Source organism: Pan troglodytes, chromosome 14 (assembly GCF_028858775.2).
Source record: "Pan troglodytes isolate AG18354 chromosome 14, NHGRI_mPanTro3-v2.0_pri, whole genome shotgun sequence".
NCBI lineage: Eukaryota > Metazoa > Chordata > Mammalia > Primates > Hominidae > Pan > Pan troglodytes.
The window spans coordinates 31,556,101-31,584,068 of NC_072412.2; the positions used below are offsets into that span (position 1 = coordinate 31,556,101).

The 27,968-nt window shown below is 43.4% G+C and overlaps 1 protein-coding gene and 1 non-coding gene across 25 annotated transcripts; both read right to left on the reverse strand.

The window, feature by feature from the left end:
- Positions 1 to 296: 296 nt before the first annotated feature.
- Positions 297 to 27,580, reverse strand: N4BP2L1 (NEDD4 binding protein 2 like 1). 24 transcript variants are annotated; one of them, XR_010150638.1, is made up of 9 exons: positions 18,752 to 18,880; positions 15,138 to 15,342; positions 14,598 to 14,668; positions 6,272 to 6,399; positions 5,880 to 5,968; positions 2,939 to 3,015; positions 2,277 to 2,382; positions 1,775 to 1,825; positions 356 to 525 (listed from the first exon to the last, which is right to left on the reverse strand). XR_010150638.1 is itself a non-coding variant. In XM_063792455.1 (9 exons), the coding sequence occupies exons 2-8, from the start codon at positions 15,285 to 15,287 to the stop codon at positions 1,782 to 1,784; spliced, it is 657 nt and encodes a 218-aa protein (XP_063648525.1). In that variant the 5' UTR covers positions 15,288 to 15,342; positions 18,752 to 18,880; the 3' UTR covers positions 356 to 525; positions 1,775 to 1,781. The 24 variants fall into 24 exon arrangements, 23 of the variants coding, with proteins under 23 accessions (XP_063648527.1, XP_016780633.2, XP_016780634.2 ...); XM_063792455.1 differs by lacking the exon at positions 2,939 to 3,015 and adding an exon at positions 2,821 to 2,889; XM_063792457.1 differs by lacking the exon at positions 2,277 to 2,382 and having other exon boundaries at positions 297 to 525.
- LOC112205277 (small nucleolar RNA SNORA16B/SNORA16A family) lies at positions 19,005 to 19,131 on the reverse strand. Its single transcript, XR_002939178.1, has one exon. It is a non-coding gene; the product is annotated as a small nucleolar RNA SNORA16B/SNORA16A family (small nucleolar RNA).
- Positions 27,581 to 27,968: the final 388 nt, after the last annotated feature.

Here is a 27,968-nt window from a genome sequence, read left to right on the forward strand (position 1 = left end):
TTAGATTCATTGGGATTTACTATTGTCAGCCAAACTTACTCAAAGGAGATACCAGTTTTTAAAATGTTAGTGAAGAAAACATTACACATATGGTGTTGGTAGTCATGGAGATGTCGAGCAGGTTTCAGTAGTGTCAGATAACGTTAAAACAGTCTCATGTACACAGATCAAATATATAAGCAACTAAATTATAAGGCTGCTTTTGTCATTACCTTTACGATTCCTATTTATTAAAAAAAGACTGGTAAATAAGCCTGTGATACAGAAAAACTGGTATATTGTTGAGTTTCTTGGCATTTAGGTAATTAAATTTTTTTATTGTTGAACCAAAGAAAGATCCAATGACAAATCCATATAAATGTGATACCATTTACAATTTTTAATAACCATAAAAGCACCATTATATAAGACACTTAAAATAATTTTTCACAGAACATTAGAAAGAAGCTGTTGGCCAAGAAGAAATAGAGCATACGTCCTCTGTGGTCTTGTCTATCATGATCTCACATTAAATCTGATTCCAACCTGTTGGAAATTAATTTGGATTCATAAAGTCAGCATCAGTATAAGAAGACATTCCAGAGTTGTGAGGACTTGATTGTCTTAATGCCACATAAAACATCAACTGCTCATTTTGTAATGAGCATGGCTTTTATATATCCCTGTATGACCTATATCCTGGGGTGCCTAATTTCTTGCACTCCCAAACATTTGAGCTGCCGACTAATTACACATGTTAATAGGCATAATTTTAGAAGTCGTTTATTCCTTTTAAAAGTTAGTGTTTTATGAAGGCAGGCTTATTTTATTTACACTATTAGCACAACAGCCAAAAGTTATTCAGGTTTAATCCTGCTGAATAAAGTAGTAAAAACACAAGGTGTGACTTTAAATAATGACACTGATTTCCCTCAGTAGCTCCTATAGCTATTAAGGATTTGACAGCATTTTTAACAATGATACATCATTAAAATAAAGAAATAACTTCCCAAAGTGTCTACTTTGAAGGACAATGTTCCCTTAGATGTATGCTTTCTGGCATATTAACATTAAAGGAAAATCAGTATCATAAGAGTCGCACATCTCACATTTTTAGATACATAGATTATCAAAATAGCAATGGCACTAAAACTTTTCCTGCCCCCCCCCCCACCACTTCTCTCCACCTTCCCAACTTTACCGATGGAGATGAATTTCCTGAAAAAATAAATAGATCACTTCAGAGCAAATAGTACTGAAGCTTATATATAATATAAACACTTTATTTCATCTATGAACCTATGTAAATATATTCTTGGGTGTGTTCTCAAGTTTTGGTTTCAAATTCTTACCCTAGAGAAAGAGACTGTTTACTCAAATCTGCAGAATTCCCAGCATCAGACCATGCATATAGAAGCACTTTAACAAATTTTGGTGAAGATAGTGAATATAATGACTTTGCTCAGAAACTTTTGAGTTCAGCTATTTACACTGGAATTGGAGCTCTGACTAAAATGCAACAAAAAATAACAAAAATTGAAGTAGAAACTGACTTAGGAAAATTCTGCATGGCTGTAAGATAGGCCTCTAATATCCATGGTGACAACCGCCCCTTCTGTGATAGGAGCTCTCATTTGTAAATCCACCGTGGGCCCTCCGGTTTGGAAACTCTGTGTAGGAATTCCAGTATCTGGCATTGTTGGAAGGCAATGCATTATTCCTGTCCTGGTTTCTGTTCATTCTGCTTGGTTTTTCTGCATGAAGCACACTGTGAAAAGTAACATCGTGTTCATACCGTTCTTTCATTCGGTGGATTTTTTCTCTTGAGACACCATGAATGTTTCTTCTACATGGAAAAAAAATGCATTTAGTTAAGGCAGGATACCACAATGAGTTACTTATATTTTACAAGTCCTCTAGTATTGCAGATATTGCAGTCCCTGTTCTCAGGACTTAGCTCTGGCAAAAGCATAACATCTTGTTCAGCAGTTCTCTTTCAGCCTCCACTCATGTTTTTCATGCTGCCCTGCACACCCCCAAACCACCCTGAGGCTAGCAAGGAGCTAAAGCTTCAGAAATGCTTTGTTTCTGGTCCTCTCAATTACGTGCTTCAAGACATAAAAGAACACCATGAGATTTTTTAAAAATCGTACATTTGCCTGTTAATGTCATGCATATATCTATCTACTTATGTTAATCAGTCCCTGAGATATATTTCTAGGAGATACTTATTAAAACAATCTTAAATTCTAGTGGGCAGAAGAATCAACTGGGGATATAGTTAGAAATATAATTACCAGAGATTCCAACTACTGAATGGGGTCCATGAACTCGGATTTTAATAGCCACCTGAGGCAATTCTGATGGAGTAGTCCACAGATCCACTTTGAAGACACTATCTGCCTATTACCATAAGAGGAACCAGCCTTACTCCTAAGAAGTAAATTCTTATCTCACTGGCTATTTTAAGTCAATGACATCAAATAATACAGATAGAGAATATCTGAACCCATGCATTCAATCAACAAGTTAGTATTATTTGAACATTTATTGCTTTATAAATTAGAAGCAGCATCTAGATCATAAATGAATCGCAGACTGCTCAACATCTAAAGATCTTTAGCCTAAATGCAAAAACACCACTGACATGTGCAGTCCCATGCAGATAAAGTGCTTTTAAATGTTCCTTGATGAAGAAGCATTTTAGCAGAATGTTAAATGCATCCTTTTAAAGGACCAAGTCCAAGCCAAGATTTAGCATTTAGCATTATATTAGAAAACTGACCCAAAACTAAAGTCTTCACATTAATAATTCCAAAGTTATCAATTTCCAAGAATTACCATTTCTGGCCTGAAAACTACCATGTCCATTTCCAGCCTGAAAAGATTCTTTTGTTCGGTCTGAAATACCTGAAAATAGCAGGATACATAATGAGGAACTAGAAAAACAAAGAAGTACCTTGCTAACTCTTGAACGTTGAATTTCCAGCGAGTGTCAGGTTCTCGGAATATAACTTCATAGTTATTTTCAAGTGCCTGATTTTTCAAAAGTACATAAAACATTGAAGACATAGTATGTATGTTTGGGAATGTTTATGCTGCCATTTAACATTTACTACAAATCTTTTCAGAATTCCTTTTGTTTTACCAGTAATCCAATGCCTTAATTTATCACAATAAATGCAGTTGTTTCATTCCCATACTTAGCCACTCTCATAATTCTCCATGATAAATTTTGCTCAATTTTATCTAGTATGTAGGAAATTTGTAAAGGTTCTTTGTTTTGGACATCTTTAAAAATAGATGACTGAGCTAGTTTAAAACGTCCTGAACACCGGTATGAATGAACTCAGTGATGTCTCAAAGTCACTTATGGGATTTTTGTAGATTTACTTGTCAGATGCCTTGTCCTATTCCTCATGCCTTCCTTTAGAAAGTGGGAGTACCATAGGAACATAACTGGTGAAATAAAAGTGATAGTCACATACTTCACATCATCTTCCTTCCAAAAGTAGCTCTCCCCATTATGCAATACAATTTGGGTCAATGCTCTGGGCCCCATTTCCTTGAGTTTAGAAAACTATTATAATTTCCTTATAAACATCCAAATATTCTTTGCATTCATAAATTGACTACTACCTTATCTCAAACTGAATTTTCTATTATCACTATAATTTATTGTGTTTATAAAACATAGAGTGGAAAGAGCTAAGCAAAAAGGTTTCCTTTTCATTCTTGAGATGGGCACTTCTCAACTGGGAAGGATTTAAATAACACAACCGGAAACCTCTCATTTCTAAGTCGAATTAATAGCTGAGGATGGCCGAAAAAGATTACACGTATCCAGAAGATAAAAAGTAAAATGAGGCCAGGCGCGGTGGCTCACACCTGTAATCCCAGCACTTTGGGAGGCCGAGGCGGGTGAATCACTTCAGCTCAGGAGTTCGAGACCAGCCTGGCCACCACGGCAAATCCCCGTCTCTACTAAAAATACAAATACTAGCCAGGCGTGGTGGCACGCGCCTGTAATCCCAGCTGCTGGGGTGGCTGACACACGAGAATTGCTTGAATCTGGGAGGCAGAGGCTGCAGTGAGCTAAGATCGTGCCACTGCACTCCAGCCTGGGAGACAGAGCGAGACTCTGTCTCAAAACAAAACAAAAACAAAAGTAAAATGACTTCCCTTAGGCTACTTGTCAGTTAGTCCTTAAGTCTTGGTTGTAAGTGATGGCCTTCATTCAATTGACTCTTCACGTGCCTGTTCATTTCTCGCCCAAGTAGACTAGACATGAACTGAAGTAACCACAAGTTTGGGGCTCATTCTTCCTTACATTCACCAAAGCCCCACAATCTGGGCATAAGTAAGTGGAACTGATGAAGATCATTAGAGAAAAGCACACCTGTAAGTATGCCAGTTAGCCCCAGATGTAAAAAGAAGTCTAAAATCGTGAGCCCAGTCTGGACCTATTCACTTCACAATTAACCAGGTAGGGATTCTGCATGATGCGAGGAGGATACTCCACTATCTGCTTCCTGCCCCATTTTTTTTTTTTTTTTTTTTTTTTTTTGAGACAGAGTCTCGCTCTTTCACCCAGGCTGGAGTGCAGTGGCACGATCTCAGCTCACTGCAAGCTCCACCTCCCGGGTTCACGCCATTCTCCTGCCTCAGACTCCCCAGTAGCTGGGACTACAGGCGCCCACCACCACGCCCGGCTAATTTTTGTATTTTTTTTTTTTTTAGTAGAGACGGAGTTTCACCGTGTTAGTCAGGATGGTCTCGATCTCCTGACCTCGTGATCCACCCGCCTCGGCCTCCCAAAGTGCTGGGATTACAGGCATGAGCCACCGCACCCGGCCTTCCTGCCCCATTTTTATGGTTCTGGATCCTTCCTCCTTTCTAGACCCAATAGGGAATGAAAACATTATCACAAGAGATGGAATATGTATGAAAAAAGACCAAATAGACTTCACAATTAAAGGATAATGTGCACACTGTTACAGGCATCGTACTGTTCTTTGCTATTCTGACAATGGAGAGCTGAGTTGTTTTTATTTATATTTGCATTCTACCATCTCAATAAGGTTACAGTGTTAATCCTAAATCTGTTTTTATTTTTTAATTTAATTTATTTTTTTTTGAGACGGAATTTCACTCATGTCACCCAGGCTGGAGTGCAGTGGTGCGATCTCAGGTCACTGCAACCTCCGCCTCCCAGGTTCAAGCGATTCTCCTGCCTCAGCCTCCCAAGTAGCTGGGATTACAGGCGCCCGCCACCACGCCCCGGCTATTTTTGTATTTTTAGTAGAGATGGGGTTTCACCATGGTGGCCAGGCTGGTCTCGAACTCCTGGACTCAAGTGATCTGCCCGCCTCGGCCCCCCAAAGTGCTGGGATTACAGGCGTGAGCCACCACGCCTGGCCCTAAATCTGTTTTTAGACTAAAATATTCTGTTGCCCTGGAACTCCCAGGGAGCAACAGCACACAGTGTGGAAATTCCCGGCTCACCAGAGGCAGAACTGTCCTGTTGTGACCTGTAGCTCCACTAGGAGCGCCATCTAATTCAGTATTAGTATTGATCTGAACATTTCGGTGGGTGCTTCTCTGTATGCCTTGCCGTAGGAAAGTAATTAAGACAGAAAAGTTATCAAGGATTCACACTAAGGACCATTTGCCAAGGACTATTTTTAAATTGTATCCTCAAGTGAGATTAGCATCTCAGCAAACTTCAGCCATTGAACAGCAGAGAAACACTAAAATAAAACCTCATTACCTTCTCCCTGGGAGAACCACTGTTAGCAAATATGAAATCATGGAACATCAGAAAAAGAGGAAAGAACAGATGCTTCAACTTTCTCACAAAATGTCCATAACTGAAAATTCAGAATGATACTTCTTCCTACCATGACTGCATAGGGCTTCATTTCCCAGGCGTGGAGGTTGGTATTATCAATAATAATGGGGGATATGCCATTCCTCATTGCTTTTCTTGCTGCAACACAATGTTACATAACAGTGAACAACATGCAACAATCAGAGGGAAGGGTGAGCGTAATCTCTATTCGTCATTTTTATTACAGGATGCCCTCATCTCCTCATCACACAACTTCAGAGCCCACTATCAATAATTTTCTTTCTCTGGAATCTAAGGAGGTTATGCTCTGGTGTTCTGTTTTGGGGGAAAAATTGGCAGAACTTTCGGTTAAACTCCTTCCATAAAATTTATTCATTCTGCAGCAGCTACAATCTATGTGCACATCAGGGTTTCCCAGGAGTTTGGGAAGGAATTTGTCACCTCTTTTTTGGTTCCATTCATGAGCTTCCTCCAGGAAGTCAGGATTGAACTCATAGGCACCATCTTCCCTGAAGAAAAAATCATCCGTGCTGAAAATCAGGGCCCTGGGAAAGTCATGCTGCAATTGTCTGGAAAGTGGAGAAATGAGAGAGAGAGACGTCTTAAATATATGTATAGTCTCAGTAGAAATAATTTCCTTCCATCTCTAACATTTAGCAGTTTATAATTCTGAGACCACCAGGTTTGGAGTTGTTAAAATGCAGTTTCAAAAGAGAGATGCTTATTACGTCTAGAAGGCATCACTCCTTAGCAGGAGATGGGAGAGGGCTGAGAGGCAGCAGTGTGTGTTGCCAGTCCTTGAAACTAAGAGACACAGTCACTGCCGCTGCCTTCTACAGCGGCAAGAACTGACTCAAGAAGAAACTGAAGCTAAGTCTCAGGCCCGGTGACTGTCTTTCCTCCTGGGCACCAATCCCGGTGCCCATTCCTCTCCGAGGCACCAGTGCCCCTGCCCAAGACCTGCCCATGGGTGCCAGACCCCCACGCTGCAGCCCTTCCCTCGGCCCCCTAAACTCTGAGCTGGCCCATTTCCTTGGAGCTTTGTTCTCTGTAAGGACCCATCTGAGAAACTAGTTCTAGTGAGAAATGTGGGGAAGTGATGCACGTGCTCTACTTTATCAGGTAACATATTTATGTTTTAATGATGACCCGAGCCAAATGGGAGAAAAGCACAACAGGAGAAGGAAAGCGACAGAGCCACTGTCCCCTACCTTCCTACCCTCCACCACTCTAAGTAGGAAATATCACAGCAAAAAGAAACACCACCATGGAGCTCCCCTTTAAAGCAAAACCAAAACAAAATGAATACGCTTATTCAGTTCTGCACAAAAGAACTTCAAAGAGAAGATGTTTCCACTTGAATCCTTGCTCGTACTATCTTTTGGCAGAAGGTGGATGTCATGCTCCGGAAGAACTGGAGACGTGTCTGAGCTTCCTTTCCGCATCTGTAAAAACTGAGGACAAACAAACCCAGCCAACAAACAGAAAATATGGTCACATGGCCATGCTCAGAATAAGAAGATATTTAAAAATAGGAGGAAAAAAGGATGGAGAATGACAAGGGCAGGAAATGCAAAGAGAAAGCAAAGCTATTCAATGTCTTTTTTGTTGTTGGTCTTCTCCATGGAGCAGAAAGATCTTTAATCCAGGAAGAACAGAACAAACATGAGGCCTTGGGGCCACAGATGAGTAAGCACTTCAGGTGCCCCCACAGGCTTGGGAGCTTTTGTTTTCTCAACTGTAAAACACAGATAATTATCCCTACCTATTAAACAGAGCTTCTAATCAGACTGAAATGAGGCCAGTATGAGAAAACATTTTGTACCCAGTAAGGCACTTTACAAAAGTAAAATGGTGTTATAATAACAATGAGGCCAAATTGACCAACCCAGACTGTTTCTACGCCACAGTAATAAACACATCGGAGCGCGCATGTCAAGTAGTCCTTGAGATACTGCGGTGAATTAAGAGGGAGATGAAAGACAAAACTAAAGTAAAATGCTTCCATTTTCAAAAACGAGTGAATATACATTCCAGAAATGGTAACTAAATATCTGTCAAAATTCTTCAGAAGCTTGATAGCATTTAAAAATAAGGCAGCATAGATCACTGAAATTCCAAACCAAATGCATTTTCTTTTTTAATGAACTAAACAGTGGCAAACCAGGAAATTCAGTGGACATACTATGTTTGTTTAAACAGGAATCTGACAGTCTCCCTTGGTAGCTTTGCGGGGAAATGCGGGCCAGTAGATAATACACTTTAATACCGAAAGAATATTAGTTAATTATCCAACCCATTAAACATTTATTGAGCACTTAATATGTGCCAAATGCCAGGTGAAGCGTTAAGGTACAGAAAGAAAGTAGTTGCTTTCAAGGAATTCATGGCCCAGCCAAAGGAGTCAGACCTGGCACAGCCAGCGCAGCGCACAGAGGAAAAACTGGCCCAGCAAAGCGCTGAGAGAAAGGGTCAGGAGCCGGGGAAAGTGATGCAAAGGAGGGATGCAAGTTTGACTTGGTCCCTGAGGGATGAGAAAACTGTTGCCTCTTGGGGGAGGGGCTGAGCACACGGGCAGGAAAGAGAGGAGGAAGCGAGTGCTGGAGGGCTTGTTAGGGGAGAAGGGGCTGTAGGGAAAAGCAGAAAGACTCTAAGGGTTAAAAGAGGCAAATCATCTTTGAAACACTGTTTTCAATTCTGACTGCCACACAATTTAAAGAGAAATTTGGCCAGCTTGAACGTGTCCAGAGAAGAGTGATCAAATAAATGCAAGGTCCAGAAACCATGTCAGAGGAGCAAAGATCATCGGAGACGTGCGGAGTGTTTCAGGCAGAACAGAAAATAAAAGGGATAAGGTGGATAGTTCTCAGACGCTGGGAAGTCTATTGTGTGGGCGCGGGAATGAACTTCTTTTGTGTTGGCAATTTGGGCTGGGCTCAGGTGGGCCGATCTGCGGGCCTTGCCCGGGGTCCCTGCGGCAGCTGCGTCACCTGACAACGTGGGGCTGGGCAGTGCCCTAAGCAGGGTCCTTCACACGTCTGGTGGTGCTGGCTCTCACTCCGCAGGGCCTGTCATCCTTCTGAAAGAGCCTCACCCAGGTCTCTTCACAGACCGCGGTATTTAAAGAGAACAAGACAAGAAGCTGCTCGCCAGCGCTCCAGCACATTCTTTTGGTCAAAGCGAGTCACTTTGCTGGCCCACATTGAAGGGCGAGGAAAGTAGACTTCTTAATGGAAGGAAGAGCAAAGAAAATGTGGCCACTTTAAATCTAGTACAGATAAAGCCAGTGACACGAAGGAAGGGATAAGTATAAAGAAGACTTGATGAACCAGTGCTCATAGTTTCCGTATGAATGTCTGTTATTCGACTTTAAAGATACGCACATCGAAAGTCCAAACCTTAACCTCTGATGCAAACAATTATACAGACAGGACAAAAATCTAAGGGTAGCACTGATGCATTTTCAGGTATGTATATTTTATATTTGTGAACACTGTACAGTTTTAAAGTTATTTTCATCAATATTATTTAAATAATGAAAGTTGTGTTCGGAGATTAAATAATAGTGGATAATGTATTTCCCTTATCCTCTGTACACTAAGTTAAGCAACCATGGTAACTGAATCCAAGATTTATTTTTTCTTTCAGGTCCCAGATTTGATATCCCTTCTAAATCTGGTTTCATTTGTTCTCCTATTAAGTCTGCTACTTACAAGTTTTGTTTTGGTTTTTGAACATTTTCAGACTTGAATTTTTCTTTTCATATACATACCCTTATCTGCTCTTGTTTTCCTCTTTGTGGTTTATATTATTGATTGGAAGTTAATACTTTATAATATTTCCTTTAAAAAGACTTTAAGGCATGAGTATCCAATTCACTGTTTGTTTTGTTTTATTTGAATCCTATTTCCTTCTAGAAAACAAAAACAGCACATAACACTACTGCCCTTTTAATCACAAAATTTTACCTTAGAGTAAAAGCTAAATGGTTCAGGATCACTATGGGGCAAGAACACCATCCATCATTTCCTGAGACACATCTGACTGTGTGGCCTCCATACTCTTCCTAACAAACAGGCAGACAAAACTAAGGGTGTTTTTCACCTTTAAGGCTCTCAAGGATTTTTTTTTTTTTTTTTTTTGGCCTGTATGATCTTCCTGAATGACTTCAAAACTTGTTTTATCTCCACCTAAATGTTAAATTAGCACTAGCAGCCATAGTAGCATGTTGAATAGGCAGGACAATAAAAACTCTACTAGCTAAATAAAGAACTGATTAAATAGACAATCTTGAGATTCTCAAACTTAAGTGGAAGCAATAAATACCATTCCATCAGCTTCAGAAGTGATGAGGGTTAAGCCCCAGTTCTATCTTTATGGTGGTCAGGAGCCTCATGCATTAGGGAAATTGAGAGAATGAAAATAAAAGGGAAAAAATAGAAAGATAATTAATTCCATATAACCTTCACCTCCCACAACCCCCACTCAAATTCATTTAAAATCACTATTATAAGAGAAACTCAGGGGCTAATCTTGATTTCACAACTTATTCTTTTGTGTAATTCTTTATTTAATAATAGAAAACCATAGAGATATATTTAGATATCTCTTCAGCCAGTCAGTCACTCACTGAGAAAGTCAGACATTGCATGTAATTTTAACTTGACGCCCAGTTTTTTACTAGGGAAATTTTCAAGCATGCAAAAGTAGATGGAATAATATACTCAATCCTCATATACACATGACCAGTTATCAACATATGGCCAGTCTTCTCTCATGTCCTTCCTATTTCATTGCATCAGTCACTCCATCAGTGTTTAGTCTCCCTGCTTGTCTCATCAGTGTTTTCCTCCAGTTGGTGTGCGTGCATCAGGGACCAAACAAGATCCCCACATTGTATTTGGTTGCCATGTCCCTTAAGTCTCATTTATCCTATAGTTTGCCCTCTCCTTTTTATTTCCACCTGAACTTCTCCCGCCACAACCTTTTAATTAGAAAATATACAAACCTATGGAAATGAGTTGAAAAACAGTATATTGAACACTGCTTACCCTTCATCTATGGTCACCAGATGTTCACATTTTGCCTTAGCTTATGTCTCTCCTATGTATATTTTTGGAGAACAATATGAAAGTAAATTGCAGGCCGGGCGCAGTGGCTCACGTTTGTAATCCCAGCACTTTGGGAGGCCAAGACAGGCGGATCACTTGAGGTCAGGAGTTTGAGACCAGCCTGGCCAACATGGCGAAATCCCGTCTCTACTAAAAATAACAAACATTAGCCAGACTGGTGGCGCACACCTTTAATCCCAGCTACTCGGGAGGCTGAGGCATGAGAATCACTTGAACCCAGGAGGCAGAAATTGCAGTGAGCCAAGACCATGCCACTACACTCCAGCTCCAGCCTGGGTGACAGAGCGAAACTCTGTCTCAACTGTCTCAAAAAAAAAAAAAAAAAAAAGATAAACCCCATACATCGCGATACTTTATTCCTAAATTCCTTATCAAGTATCTCTTAAGAATAAGAACAATTCCCTGCATAACCACAATACCATTATTGCATCTAAAAAATTAAGGCAGAGTGCCCTAAGCAAGGTCCTTCACACGTCTGGTGGGGCTGGCTCTCACTCCGCAGGGCCTATCATCCTGAAAGAGCCTGAAAGAGTGATTAATTCATAAGAGCTAATGTTAGGTTTTTATTTTATTTTTATGCATTTATGTACTTATGTGTTTATTTAGAGATGGAGTCCCACTCTGTCGCCCAGGCTGGAGTGCAGTGACACGATCTCGGCTCACTGCAACCTCCACCTCCTGGGTTCAATCAGTTCTCTTGCCTCAGCCTCCCGAGAAGCTGGGATTATAGGCGCCCACCACCATGCCCAGCTAATTTTTTTGTATTTTTAGTAGAGATGGGGTTTTGCCACGTTGGTCAGGCTGGTCTCCAATTCCTGACCTCAGGTGATCCACCTGCCTCGGCCTCCCAAAATGCTGGGATTACAGGCATGAGCCACCGCTCCTGGCCTAATGTTAGGTTTTTACATTTAAATTTTTAAAAATTCCCCAATGGTCTCAAGAATATTTTTCATAAGCTTCAAGTACTGCACTTGGTTATTATGTCTGGTTAACGTCTTTGAATCTAGAACTGTCCTCATGCTGTTTTGGTTTCTCTAGTTGGTATGAGAATGTTCTGCATTCTGGGTTTGTGTGGTTGTTTCCTAGTGATTAAACCCAGATTAAATGTTTTTTAAAAGCAAAGTACAGAGGTGATGTTTGTGTACTTCTGATTGCACATAATGACAGTCTGTCCCACCATGCTAAGTTCAATGCTAAGTTCGATCACTTGGCTAAAGGGTGGTGTTAGCCAGACCTCTCCACTGGAAAGGTATCTTGCTTCCTTTGTAATATTAACTAATATGGGGGACAAAACTGTGAGCCCATGTACCGATCCAATTCTCCAACATTTCCCTCAGCAATCTTTACATCTATTTCTCTGATCACAAAACAAAAAAAGTGCAAAAAAGGAGTGAGGTCCCTATATTCCCCCATCTACAAATAATTATTAACATTTTGGTCTTCTTTCCAGGACTGGAAATATATATATAATTTCTTTTCATTTTATCTTTTGTTACATGAAGAGGAACATCATGTAGAGTAGACCAAGTTTGCACCAAGCTTTTTTTTTTTTTTTTTTTTTTTTTTTTTTGAGACAGAGTCTCACTCTGTCACCCAGGCTGGAGTGCAGTGGCGCAATCTCAGCTCACTCCAGCCTCCAGCTCCCGGGTTCAAGCGATTCTCCTGCCTCAGCCTCCTGAGTAGTTGGGATTACAGGCATGTGCCACCATGCCCAGCTAATTTTTGTATTTTTAGTAGCAACGAGGTTTCACCATGTTGGCCAGGCTGGTCTTGAACTCCAGACCTCAGGTGATCCACCCGCCTAGGCCTCTCAAAGTGCTGGGATTACAGGCGTGAGCCACTGTGCCCAGCCTAACCAAGCTTTTTTTCATAGCAAATTATTTCCCACCTTATAAAATATTCTTCTATGACATGATTTTTAATGATATGGCATACTTATTCCTATGGATGTGCCATAACATAATGCTTAACTAATAATTTAATGCTTAACCAATGGTCTATGGTTAGGCATTTAGTTTGTCCCTACGTCTTTAATTATCAGCAATATTAGTTTGTGTGTGTGTGCTGATCATTTAGAGATATTCTTTGGTGAACTGCACTTTCACGTCCTTTGGTGAATAAAGCCTCCTTATTAGGAGGTTTATCTTTCTTATTGAATGTCAATTTTTTATTATGTACAGCAATTGCTTTTTAATTTTGTTTGTAATAATCTCTAAAAGTCTAAATTTTAGCTGGGTGCAGTGGCTTTCTTTTCTTTTCTTCTTGTTTGTGATTCCTCTCATGGTTGGCTAAGATTGGTTGTTCCAATAAATTCTATTATTTTTTTAAAAGAGTACTAAGCAGTGAACAAAGAGCTTGGCATATATTCTGTCCCTTTAACCTTTATAACAATTTTATGAAGTAAATCGTTTACTTTTACTTGGTTTACAAATAAAGAAACTAGGGCTTCAAGAGCTTAAAAACTGGCTTGGGTTTCTACCGTTTGCATGTGGGGCTGCCAGAACCTTTACCTCAGGTCTATTCAGTCAGGGCACATGGGTATTACAGACTTTGTGAGCTCTTGCAGATCTGAGAAAGCCTTTCTGTTGTCTTCGTATGAAAGACAACAGGCTAGATGAGAATTACTGAACTACAATCTTTTCCCCACAGGCATTAATATTTTAAATTTAGGTTTCAGTTCAAAGTGGGTTCACATGCATTGAACAGAAACCCCAGTTAGTGGATTTCTAACAGTGGTGGCTTCAATAAAATTAAAATGTCTACATCTTGTGTGTAAAAAGACAGAGGTAGAATCCAGAGCTGGTGTCACAACTCCATGATCAACATGGACCCAGGAGTCTAGCATCTTTTTTAGCAAGAGGCTCCCATTCTTCAGAGGGCCTCCTAGTGGCCACTGCAGGGCCAGGCTGCACCTCCATGTTCCACACAGCCAAAGAGGCAAGGGGGCCTTGAAAACTAGTTTTATAGTTGGGCACACTGCCACACCCAACAAAGTGTGCTTGCTAAAGAAGAAAGGGTAGTTAACTAACAGCTTTTGCAACAGTCTTTCCAGGATATATCTAGATATTTAATTTATTTTTTTAATCACTTCTGAGCCTTCAAGTCAAATATGTTCTATGATATCTTTATTTGTTGCTTTGGTTGTATTTACTCTGGTTATTTTTGGCTATATTTATTTTCACATTTGTCTTCTACATTATTGTTTGATTTTCTGCATTGTGACTCTGCTTATCTCTAATATACTTTAAAATTCTAACACTTACTTTAGATTATTTTATATATCATTTAACTCCTTTTTAATTTTCTGCTTCTTAACCAACTTCCTTCGTATTTCAGACTCCTAATCAGGAGTTTTTCTTTAATCTTTTATATCATAGAGAGGAATTTTTTAGAAAAAATGTAAATATAGAGAAAGACAAAAGAAATAATAACACACCTGCATACACACCACCTAAAGCTCATAATCATGAACATTTTCTCATACTTGTTTTGTTGGCTTAAAATTCAACCAACCCCCACTTTAACTCTGGCACTCCCAGAAACCTTCACCGTGCTTCTCTCTCCCCTTTTCAACAGCACTTATCACCGCCTAAATTAACATACGGTTTCCTTAGAGGTTATATCCATTTCCCTACCTCTGGCACATAAGGTCCACAAGGGCAGGATCTTTGTTTTGTTCACTGATGATTCCCAAGTACCTAGAACACTGTGTGGAACATATAAACACTCAATAAATACTTGTTGAATTAAAAAATGAAGGAGCATTACATTTTTTAGATCTATTCATGTTGATATATAGACTTAGTCCATTTTCTTTAACTGCTACATAGTACTCCATTATCAGCAAAATAATAAATATAGCCAATGTTTATTAAGTGCTTATTGTGTGCTAACCACTATTCTAGAGGCTTTACATTTTTTACGTAATGCTCAAATAGACCTGGGAGATAAGCACTGCTATGAATCCCCAATCCCCGTGTTACAGACAAAGAAATTAGGGCCAACGAGTGGTACAACTGGATTAAAACCTAGGCTTCTGGCCCCAGAGCCACACACTAAACTGCTGTGCTTGAGCGCTATAAAATAACCACATTTATTTATGTATTTTCTCTAGTGATACTTATTTGCAATTTTCCATATCATGAACAAATTTCAGTGAACTTCCTTATGCCTACCTCTTGTGTGTATGTGGACATTTCCTGGGGATATATACCTCCGGTGGCATACCTGTGAAATCCTTTGCTTATTTTTTGAGAGAACAGAGCAGAGCAGATGCTAAAATTGCCTTTTTTCCTTGAGAATTTTTTTTCTCTGATAGAATACATGTTCCATGAAGGCAGGGATTTTTGTCTCCTTTGTCCACTGCTCCATTCTGAGCATCTAGAAGAATGCCAGGCACATGGGAGATGCTCAGTAAATATCTGTGAATGTATTAATGGCTCTTGAATACGACGCTCTTTTAGCCTAATTATGCGAACTCTTTTTTTTTTTGTTCCCCACCCCACCCCCCTCCAGACGGAGTCTTGCTCTGTCGCCCAGGCTGAAGTGCAATGGCATGATCTCGGCTCACTGCAATCTCTGTCTCCTGGGTTCAAGCAATTCTCCTGCCTCAGCCTCCCGAGTAGCTGGGATTACAGGCGCGTGCCACCACCCCGGCTAAGTTTTGTATTTTTAGCAGAGATGAGGTTTCCCCATCTCGGCCAGGCTGGTCTTGAACTCCTGACCTCATGATCCACCCGCCTTGGCCTCCCAAAGTACTGGGATTACAGGCTTGAGCCACCAGGCCCAGCTGGCAAACTTTTTTATAGAGTCCCAAGCTGTGTGAGAATTTCTATTTACTCATTTTTGTACAATGAGAATTTTACCCAAACCTTAGATTCAGTTCATCCTCAATATGGTTTGGCTGTGTCCCCACTCAAATCTCATCTTTAATTGTAGTTCCCATAATCCCCATGTGTCATGGGAGGGACCTAGTGGGAGGTAATTGAATCATGGCAATGGTTACCCTCATGCTGTTCTCGTGATAGTGGGTTCTCACAAGATCTGATGGTTTTATATGGGGCTTTCCCCCCTTTTGCTCAGCACTTCTCCTTGCTGTCACCGTGTGAGGATGTGTTTGCTTCCCCTTCCACCATGATTATAAGTTTCCTGAGGCCTCCCCAGCCATGCTGAACTGTGAGTCAATTAAACCTCTTTCCTTTATAAATTACCCAGTTTCGGGTATGTCTTTATTAGCAGTGTGAGAATGGCAAATTGGTACGACAGAGAATGGGGCACTGCTGTAAAGATACCCAAAGATGTGAAAGCAACTTTGGAACTGGGTAACAGGCAGAGACTGGAACTAATGGAAGGGCTCAGAAGACAGGAAAATGTGGGTAAGTTTGGAACTTCCTAGAGATTTGTTGAATGGCTTTGACCAAAATGCTGCTATGGACGATGAAGTCCAGGCTGAGGTGGTCTCGGAGATGAGGAACTTACTGGGAACTGGAGTACAGGTCACTCTTGCTATGCAAAGAGACTGGTGGCATTTTGCCCCTGCCCTAGAGATCCACATGTGGAACTTTGAACTTGAGAGAAACAATTTAGGGTATCTGGTTGAAGAAATTTCTAAGCAGCAAAGCATTCAAGAGGAAGCAGAGCACAAAAGTTTGGAAAATTTGCAGCCTGATGATGTGATAGAAAAGAAAGCCCCATTTTCAGGTGAGAAATTCAAGCCAGCTGCAGAAATTTGCCTAAGTAACGAGGAGCCAAATGTTAATCACCAAGACAATGGGGAAAATGTCTCCATGGCATGGCAGAGGACTTCATGGCAGCCTCTCCCATCACAGGCCTGGAGACCTAGGAGGGAAAAATGGTTTCATGAGATGGGTCCTGGGCCCCCCTGCTGTGTGCAGCCTTGAAACTTTGTGCCCTGCTTCCCAGCAGCTCTGGCTGGCCATGGCTAAAAGGGGTCAATGTACAGCTCAGACCATTGCTTCAGGGGGTACAAGCCCCAAGCCTTGGCAGCTGCCACATGGTGTTGGGCCTGTGGGTGCACAGAAGTCAATAACTGAGGTTTGGGAACCTCCACTTAGATTTCAGAAGATGTATGGAAATGCCTGGATTTCCAGGCAGAGGTGTGCTGCAGGGGTGGTGCCCTCATGGAGAATCTCTGCTAGTGCAGTGCAGATGGGAAATGTGGGGTCAAAGCCCCCACACAGAGGCTCCACTGGGGCACTGCCTAGTGGAGCTGTAAGAAGAGGGCCACTGCCCACCAGACCCCAGAATGGTAGATCCACCAACAGCTTGCACCTTGTGCCTGGAAAAGCCGCAGACACTCAATGCCAGCTTGTGAAAGCAGCCAGGAGTGGAGCTGTACCTTGCAAAGCCACAGGGGTGGAGCTGCCCAAGGCCATGGGAGCCCACCTCTTGCATCAGCATGACCTGGATATGAGACATGGAGTCAAAGGAGATCATTTTGGAGCTTTAAGATTTGGCTACCCTGCTGGATTTTGGGCTTGCATGGGGCCTATAGCCTCTTTGTTTTGGCCAATTTCTTCCATTTGGAATAGGTGTATTTACCCAATGCCTGTACCCCCATTGTATCTAGGAAGTAACCAACTTGCTTTTGATTTTACAGGCTCATAAGCAGAAGGGACTTGCCTTGTCTTAGATGAGACTTTGGACTTGGACTTTTGAGTTAATGCTGGAATGAGTTAAGACTTTGGGGGACTGTTAGGAAGACATGATTGTGTTTTGAAATGTGAGGACATGAGATTTTGGAGGAGCCAGGGGCAGTCCCCACCCAAATCTCATCTTGAATTATAGTTCCCATAATCCCCACATGTCATGGGAATTGCCTCCGATGGGAGGTAACTGAATCATGGGAGCAGTTACCCTCATGCTGTTCTCATGATAGTGAGTTCTCACAAGATCTGGCTTTTTTTTTTTTTTTTGAGACAGAGTCTTGCTCGATCGCCCAGGCTGGAGTGCAGTGGCACAATCTAAGCTCACTGCAACCTACATCTCTCGGGTTCAAGTGATTCTCCTGCCTCAGCCTCTTGACTAGCCAGGATTATGGGTGCTCGCCACCATGCTTGGCTAATTTTTTTTTTTTTTTTTTGTATTTTACAGATGGGGTTTCACTATGTTGGCTAGGCTGGTCTTGAACTCCTGACTTCAGGTGATCTGCCTGCCTTGGCCTCCCAAAGTGCTGGGATTACAGGCATAAGCCACTGCGCCCGGCTGATCTGATGGTTTCATAAGGCTTTTCCCCCTTTTGCTCAGCACTTCTCCTTCCTGCCGCCATGTGAAGAAGGACATGTTTGCTTCCCCTTCCACCACGATTGTAAGTTGTTTCCTGAGGCCTCCCCGGCCATGCTGAACTGTGAGTCAATTAAACCTCTTTCCTTTATAAATTATCCAGTTTTGGGTATGTCTTTATTAGTAGAATGAGAACAGACTAATACAACCCTTAAAGGAGACTGACGGAGAGGATTCTTCCTGGATCCCAGCACTTCCTCTGAATGCTACTGACATTCTTCTTGAGGACTTTAAACTGGGAGATAGAAAACAGATTCCATGGCTCAGCAGCCTGAGAGCAGGGAGGGAGCCAAGCTATAGATGACGTGGGCAGCCTCCCCTGAGGCCAGGTGTGGCCGAACCTGGGCAGTGCTGCCACCCACCCCACCAGGGCCAAGTCCTGTCCTTGGAGAGCCAAGCCTCAATCACTGCTAGCCTCAAGTGTCCCCAAGCCACAGTGGCTAGGGGGACTCAGGGAACAGTTCCCAGTCTGCCCTACTTCTCTTACCTTTACCCCTCATACCTCCAAAGTAGACCATGTTCATGAGGTCCGAAGCCAGACTCCCAGAGAGCCCTCATTCTCGTGTCAGTGTGGTCCCACAGACTCTATTGAGCAGAAATTCCTTTCAGTATCTTGCATGTGAACTTTTGTAGGCTCTCACAGCTGTGCAGGTTTCACCTGTGTTTGTGTTCTGTTGGTTCAGTCATGAGCAGAATTGGGGAAGGAATCAGGCACACCTACCTCAGTACTAATTTTTTTTGGCTGTCTTTTCCCAAAATGTCATAGATCAGTTACAGATAACAGAAGAGTAACTGTACAGGAAAACTGTCACTTTGGGCTGTCTGTGCTGCTTAAATGGGAAGGCGGCTGCATCTTTGATCCCAATTTTTAAATTTCTTCTTACTGTAACTATGAGGTAAAGGAGCCGGCACATCAAACATTTTCACCTGCAACAAATAGGAATCATTTTCTTATGCACCGAATTGAGAACTTTGGAATGAGTGGCTCTATTTTTTCTTTTTTTCCCCCCTTGTCTGTTCTCCATATCCCATTCATTCTTTTTTATTTATTTTATTTTTTTTAGACCGAGTTTTGCTCTTGTTGCCCAGGCTGGAGTGCAATGGCAGTCTCGGCTCACTGCAACTTCCACCTCCCAGGTTCAAGTGATTCTCCTGCCTCAGCCTCCCAAGTAGCTGGGATTACAGGCACCTGCCACCATGCCCAGCTAATTTTTTGCATTTTTAGTAGAGACGGGGTTTCACCATGTTGGCCAGGATGGTCTCGAACTCCTGACCTCAGGTGATTCCACCCGCCTCAGCCTCCCAAAGTGCTGGGATTACAGGCATGAGCCACCATGCCCAGCCTCATTCTTTTACGTTTCTCTTTATGTGAATAATCTGCCCTTTGGTTTCATTCTTTACTCAAGAGCCATGCTGACATCCAAGCTTCCACATCTTAGGAGGCATCTCACATTGCGTTTCATGAACTAATGCATTCATCAAATGTTGAATAAAGGCCTGTGATGTGCCTGGCCTTCTTTTAGGAGCTGGACAGAATAAAGTTCCTGATCTCATGGAATTTACATCATATCTCATGAAGCTTACGTTCTAGTAAAAGAAATAGATAATAAATAAATATACGTCAGTGGTACCAATGCCAAGAAGAAAAGAAAGCCAAGGTACAAGGCAACAAATGGTAGCATGAAAGTCCCTTTCAGGCCCTCTTTCTTCTTCAGCATATCCTTAAAATCTGTAGGGAAAGAGTGCTGGACAATCCTGGCTATACAATCATACTTCAGCAGGACTCCCCAATAATTGTGAAAGGGATGTAGGTATGTTTGTCCATGAACTTCCCTAGTAATATGAGACCACTTGGTGTATTATGAAATCCCCTGAGTCTCTCAAATGTGTGACTCTCCAATCCTAAAATCCTCATCTATAAAATAAAAATGACTACATCCCAGGGTTATTGTGAAGATTCAATAAGCCAGTGTCCAAAAAGGGCCGGGCAGACAGTCAGCAGTAACCATGTGCTGGCTTTTCTTTCCCCATTTCTCCCTTCCCCTTTCCCAGACTCTTACCTTGATAAAAACAGCCTTCTCCCCAAGCCATACATATGATCTGCCTTATGAAGGAACAGTTGGAAGGCAGACTAATTTTTCTTTATTATAAAATTTCCTTAATCCCAGAGAGCCTCAGTATCTTCAGATAACTTGGCGTGACTAAAAAAAAATTCTTATTGGGTTCATCCAGAGTCTGAGTGGCCTTAGGCGGGTGCTATTATGTAGGGGAAGGTTCATGAAACTGCCATGAAGGAACTAAGGCATTGACTTATAAATATCCTAACATGTGAGCAGATGAGAAAGAGACTTTAGACCTGCTTGGGAGTTGGAAGTTGACTACCACATCTCTCTCCAACACATCATAACCAGGATAAATATGGAAACGTATTTAAAAATCTAAATCTCATTTCCTCCCGTTGCCCTCAATGGTACGTTAATAAAGAAAATAAATTCCCTGGTGAGTAATATTTTTTATATTATGAGAAACATTAATATTGACAACAAAAAAATGTAGCTTCCTTACCCTGACAGTTGAAATCCAGGTTAACTTAGCCCCCTTATAAGGCTCTTGTTTTTTCATTATACGACAGATCAAAACCAAACTCATTACCCTTTCACGAGATCACCCCCTTTCCGGCCTCTTCTTTTGGGGTACACAAAAAAAGCTCTCTGTTAGAAATAGGAGAACACATCCCTTTGACCCTGATCAAGATGTTTAGCTTCTCAGTGTCTTGGGCTCAGACCAGATGAACTCCAGGGGAGTTCCTATGCATCTCCTGAACTTTTCCTTTGAAAGTATTCTCCCCCTATTCTTCCTTCCTTCATCCATTTCTACTTCCTCTCGGGTCATAATCCACACCTGCAATATCGGATTGCCCCAGTTCAGCAGGGTCTTCTTCCATTGTTCCAACAGCTCCAGGAATGTGTTTGTGGTGAATCTCCTGTATAGCTGGGCAATCTTTCCTGATACAGCCTCTCCAATGAGCAAGAACAAGCACATACCACGCTGTATATTTGCACTCTTTGTTAAACAGATACAGCTTTTAAGTCCTCATTCATCCCAGCCTCCAGAGAGAGGGTAAGGACAAGGACTCTCGGTAGTGAGGAGAGGAGATTTAGGACCCACCTTAGGAAAATTGTGAAAAATACAAAAAGCTAGTAGTCATTTTCCAAGTAGACCTAGATGACTAAAGATTTGATATATCACCTGTCTGACCCTCCACTTTTATATTCACAGAGTTGGAATGCTGCAAACATTCTATTGTGAGCTTGCTTTTATTAATGAGAGCCCTGGCCTCATAAAGAAACACACCACAGTCCAGGCCTGCTGGCTAGGAGCACTGTGGAGCAGAGTATTCTTTGGGGTCCAACTACTCACTACTTAGCCAACTTAACTGGCCCCCTGTTCTCACTGTTTCTCACATTCCACTGCTTATCTGGTTGTAAAGTATACTTTTCTCCCCATCTCCGCCTTACCATTGCATCACATTAGAAAAGCATCCTTTCACTTCTGTGCAAGGCTCTATAATGAAAAGAAATAATGAAAAGGTACTTCTCATGATGGAAAATTCCATGTTATCCAGAGATATGAATAAGGAGAAAAGACAGCTGTCAGCGGGCATCCTTTGAGCCTAACTGAATCCATGTTACAAACCATTTGTGATGGTGCCAAAAGGAACCAGAACATTGCAAAGGATGCAACATGTACTACAGGGTGGTTCCCCTGACTTTGCTTTGATTGAAATGTAAAGATTCAAAAAAATTCTGGGGAACTGAAATAAGATTGACAACTTTTAATTTTTCAAATAAGACCATGAAAAAACAAAGAAAGGCTACCCTCTATTATGGCAATTTCATTTAAAAAGGATGTTTTAGTGGTATGCCCATACAAGGTAATATTTTATTGAGATACAAAAATAGTAAAGTTCTGACACATGCTACAACATGGATGAACCTTGAAAACATTAAGCTACATGAAATTTAGCCAGACACAAAAGGACAAATACCATATGATCCACTTACATGAAGCATGTAAAGGAGGCAAATGCATAGAGACAGGAAGTAGCTGAGAGGTTACCCGGGGTCGGGGGAGTGGGGAATAGGGAGTTATTGCTTAATGGGCACAGAGTGTGTTTGGAGTGATAAGAAATTTTTGAAATAGATAGTGGTAATGGTTGTACAATATTGTGAGTGTAGTTCCACATAATACAATGCCAGTGGATTGTATATAAAAATGGTTTAAATGGTTAAAACCGGAAGGCATTTTAACACACACAGTGGAAAGCACAGAGGTTCACCCACGGTTGCTTTCATTGAGGTAGCGGAAAGGACAGGTGCAGTTCCAGGTGAGTTTGTCAGCTGAGCTGTGAAAGAGAGAGTTCTGGCTCATCTGCTGAGAATGAAAGGGTCTTGGCATTAGAATCTTATTTCTTCTGACAACAGCTCTCTACTCCTTTGTTCAGCCTTTAATGTTCTCCATGATCTGGTCCTGGGCTTACTTCACCAATACACTCACTACAATGAAGCCTTCACTTCAATCAAGCCCGGGAGCACACCCAGCTCTCTGCCACCTCCATCTCCTTAGTCGGGCTGTTGTTCCTTTTCCTTCGTTCAGCCACCTCCTTCCCATCTTCAAGGCCAGCTCAAGAACCGTCTCCATGTGGAGAAGATCCTTTCTCCCTAATTAGCCTTCATCCTCCTCACTGCCTCCCCGGCCTTCACCACCAACAGCATTTGAGATGCCACTCCCCACTGGCCCTTACCCACAGCAGTGGGCTGATTACGGCTTTCCATTGGTTAATCCCAGGCAGGCGCCTTCTCATATGCTTATTTGGCATATGCTTCCCTAAACAAGTGCTAAAGGTCTTATAAGTACTCAGTGGACACCCACCTCGGCCTCCCAAAGTGCTGGGATTACAGGCATGAGCCACCGCTCCACCCTCCAATTATTTCTTAGGATGAATTCCTGGAAGTAGAGCTTATAGGTCAGTGGTAAAAACCTATTTGTAATATGCTTTTTAAATGAAACACGGGTGATAAAGCAGATTTAGGGCACATGCTAATTTTTCAGTACTTTGATGTGCTCAAAAAATTTAATCAGTTAAAACTCCAACTTTTAAAAAATAAATTCAAAGAATTTAAATAGATGTTTTTCCACATTCCATCCACTTCAAACTATGAAAACATGTAAAAAGCACAGAAATCTAACATTGATTTGGGAGACAAGACATATCCTAATTTCAAAAAAATTTTTATTAGTTCTTTAATCAAATGAGAAAAAAGGTTAAGCAGAAAAAGATGAACCCACATTTGTAAAAAGCGATTTCCTCCAAATTTTGAAGAAAAAAATTTTTATTCTAAGAAATACATATTCGTTATAGAAAATTTGGAAAATACAGAGAATAGAGAAAATGTGAATTTCCCAGAATCCAACAACACACAGATAACCTTACAGTTTTACTATTTTCTATATACATGTGTATTTTTAAACAATTTGCTCTTTTCTTCTTCCCCACCCTACCTCCCAAAAAAGTGGGGAAGGCAGCTCCTGGTGGGCCACACCTGAGCCTGCCTCTCCACCATTCCATCCTCACCACCGGCCTCCCTTCCGCTGAGCTGTGGCCCGTTTCCTCGCTTACATCCCAGACTTTTCTATAAACACACAATCCACCCCATGGCATGCCAAGGCTGCTCTGCTCCCAGAACTGCCAATGCCCAGCGAAACGGGAGGACTCAAAGTCAACTGCCAAGCTACCTTCTTCACTCCAGAGCCAGGCTCCAGGGAACACTGAAGATTTATCTCAGCTGACCAACAACGGAGCAGTAACTAACACCTCTTAAAATGTATATAGCACTTTAAAGTTTAAAAAGTCCTCCCACACACATTTAATCTTCACAAAACCCTCAGAGGCAAACAGAACAGATATCCCCATTTAACAGAAAAGGAAACCGAGGCACAGAGGGGTTGGGTGAAAAGCAAAACTAGTGAATGGTAGAGCTTGGATGTGGAGCCATAAATTGACTCCAAGGTCAGAGCTCTTTAACATAGCCATTATTAGCAAACTATTTTTAATCTGACTACTGGAAATTAAGAGTCAGAAGGATCTTTAATAAATCCTATAATCTAGTAGCCTTTTAGTAGTCACATGTAAGGAACATAAGGCCCGGAAAAACTAGATGACTGACCAAAGTCGCCAGCTAGTAAGTGACGAAGTAGGTCTGAAGGCACAATCTTCAGACTCCCAGGCCAGTGCTCACTCCAGTCGTCCCTAGAGAGAGAGAGATGGTCTGTAATAGGTGATCTCTCATCCGGTGTCTTCTGCTTAGCCAAATGTCAATCAGGAATTAAAATCCTAAAAGTGTAGAATGTTAGAGCCAGAAAGGACCCTAAGGACCACTCAGGCAACGCCCTGGCTTCACAGATGAGGAATGTGAATCCAAGCCCCTGATGTTCCATTCTGTGTATCTTGCACCCATCATGTTACTTCGCTTCCCAACAGAGTCAGAAATTAAATCTGGCCAAAGACGTTTACTTCCTTCTTTGACACTCAGTGTCTCTTTGACACTCAGTATGAGGCAGGCCACAGATCAGCAAAGCGAAAGTGAAATTAAACAGGATTTGACATTCAGAAGATACTTGGTTGGTAACAGATTTACCCACCATGACTGTATCACAAAATAACCAACTGCTGAGTTCCAAGGAGGCTCCCCGACTCTGCCTCTGTCCTCCACCTCCCCTCCCCAGCGAGCCAGAGAGGGTCTATTGAAATGTGTCCCTGGTTTAGGAAAGGGTGCCCACGGTCCTCCAGAAGTCACATGTCCCTGCAATTTATGAAAATGTAGCAATATTCTGGCCAAAAGCTTCTACTCCGCGAGTCAACCAGGAGCACCTCCCCAGGCTGTCCCTCCTCCTAAGGTCACTATCTCGGCACCATCGAAATCCGCACGTGACTGTCCATCACCTTGATTCTTCGGCAGTTCCTTGGTCCCATGGCTAGCCTTATCTCTCCAGTGAGACGGGAAGCCCTTTGAGGGAAAGGGACCACTTCCTCTACTGAACAGCTACTACGTGCCAGACAATGTGCTTGGCAGGGTAAGACATGGCTCCTACCTTCAAGAAACTTACAGAAGGATAAGAAAAACCATGTGCAAAAAAGTAAGCACAGTCACGTAGGTATAAACAGGAAGCCAAGGAGCCCAGAAGAGGGGCATATACTGGCGGGGTGGGATAGCTGCCCGGTCTTAAAAGGCAAAAGAAGGCGGGAGGGCAAGCCAGGCAGGAAGGCCAGCGTCAAGGAGAGAAGCGGCTTGGTTTACAGGAGATAAAAACAGTTCGAAGTTGCTGGAACATCAAGCGCAAGGCAGGGAGCGGTGGGAGTTCAGGCTGGAGCGGTGGGGCCTAGCAAGGTGGCCACAGGCACAAGCCCGCGTAATTCCCAGCGGCTGGGTACCGGAGGGCCGCTTACGCAATTCGCAAGTGAACGAATTTGGGCGCCCATGGCGAGGCTCTGTCAATGACGGTCGGTGGTGGCGCCGCCAGCCCCCCGCCCCCGTGCACCTGTGCGCCTTCGCAGCTGCCAAAGCAAACGCAGGCTCCCCGACTTCGCCAGATTTTCAAAGCGGGCTGCCAGCCCCGGGCCACTGCCACGGCCGCCCCGGGCCCCCGCCCCCGGACCCCTCGTTCATGCGCTCGGATTACAGCTCCTGTTGACGCACTGTAGCGGCCGCCTGCGCGCCAGCGGGGCCCGGCGGTTTTCTCTGCAGTCGCCACCGGGTTTTCCCGAAGAAGAGTCCCTCCCGACCTGGGGCTGGGGAGGCTGGGGGCGGTGAAGGCTGCTTCGGCCCGGCTGGCCCCAGGCGGGGCACGGCGGCGGGGAAGGGGCCGGGGCCGCTGGGGCTTGCGCGAGGCGCAGTACGGGAATCCGTCCCCCCCGGGACAGCGCGGCGGGAAACAAACAGGACGAGCTCCCTCCTCTCCGTGCCCGCGCCCCCAGGCGCCAGGGGTGGCAACGGCCTCAGGGGTCGAGGGAGGAGGCTCGGGCTCCCCGCGCTGCCAGGCTCAGGCTTGGGCTGGGGCTGGGGCCGGGGCCGCGGCAGGCACCCGCGGCGGGGGCGCAAGCGGCGCCCTGGAGCGGCTTGGGGCAGGGGCGCGCTCGGCCGGGGCGCTTGGTGGCCCCGGGCCCGTGCACCGGCGCCCAGACCGCTGTCATTACCTGGCCAGTGTAGTTTTCCCGGAGCCCGGGAGGCCTCGCAGGAGGTAGAGGTGTTTCCTAAAGCTGTGGCGGCGAGGAGGTGTCCCCCGCGGGGGCGGCCGGGGCGGCCGCTGCCGCTGCTGCTGCTGCTGCTGGGGCTGGAGGCTCAGCCTCCCAAAAGATTGAAGGAAACTGTCCTCCATGGGCAGGAGGGCTGGCTGCGAGAGCCCCGGGTTCCCTTTACTGAAGTCACGGTCTTGGCCAAAGCTGTTGTTTTTGTGACTCTCCGGCCATGTGATGGATAGAGGGGCGGGCGCTGGGAGCCCAGCCCCTCCTTTCCACCCGCCGGAACCGTGTGCGTGGGAGGGGGCGTCCCTACCTGGAAAGCTGGGGACGCTGGGAGACTCACAGCCCGGAAAACAAGGGTGACGCACCCACTCCCACCTCGACCCCAGCTCCGCCTCCTGGTGCCCTTTGCCCTGAGCAGTGGAGGGGAGGGGCCCCGTCTAGTAGGTCTCTGGGACACTTCCCCGGCCTGGAAGCCAGGCCTCCTGCCACAGCCCTCCCCAACCCCAGCCCCGACCTGCCTAGACCCTGAAAGTGAAATCATTTTAGCTAATGATTAATGAGCTGCCCGGCATTGTAAATGGCAACAGTAAAGGCCATTGTCTCCCCCGATTTGTGAGCACCAACATCTGGCTGGCGTCCCAAGGGCTACCACCACTCTCCCAGGGCTTGTATCTTTTCTTGTTTCATCTTTCTTTAGCAGCCTGCCAAAAATATTATTAGAAAGCTTTGTTGCCGCTACATAACTTTAAATCTCTCCTTCCTCAGAAAAAGCACCCATAAAACTCAGATTGATTTATGAACAGTAGCATAAGGGCTACCGCCCAGGTACCTGCCCTGTTGCCGCCTGAGAAGTGGGGGCTTCTTGGAGAACTCTTTCAGATCCCCGGGGAAAGTGGCAGAGTCTACCGACACCATTTATAGAGAAGTATCCAGACAGAAGTTCTCAGTTCCAGGAACTAGGGAGTACCCATTGGTTGATCACCACAGTGACTCTCCAACAGTTCACCCTCAAGAGCGTGAGAGAGTGATCCTGTTTTCTGAACCAAAATTCACCATGCCTGCCTGAAAGAAACAACATTCAAAATTGACACCATCCTGGGAAATGCAGAATATATGGTGGCTTTGGCTATAATAATTATTGTAAAGTAATAAATTCTATTTCTGGCAGCTAAGGTACTAAAATTGTGAAAAGAAACTATGAAAAAAGTGATTTCCTTCTAAAACAAAATCCAGAGATTTCACAGTTAGCTTTTAGGAAGGGACTAATCCAAGTGGGGAGGGGCTCTGTGCTGAGAACTTCCCCTTCCCCTTGGGATTTCCCTCTAGGGATGGGATAGGGCGGAGTGGGAGATGAGCTGCTCTCCCTTGAAAATCCATTCCCAGCGTGGAGGAAGAATACTTT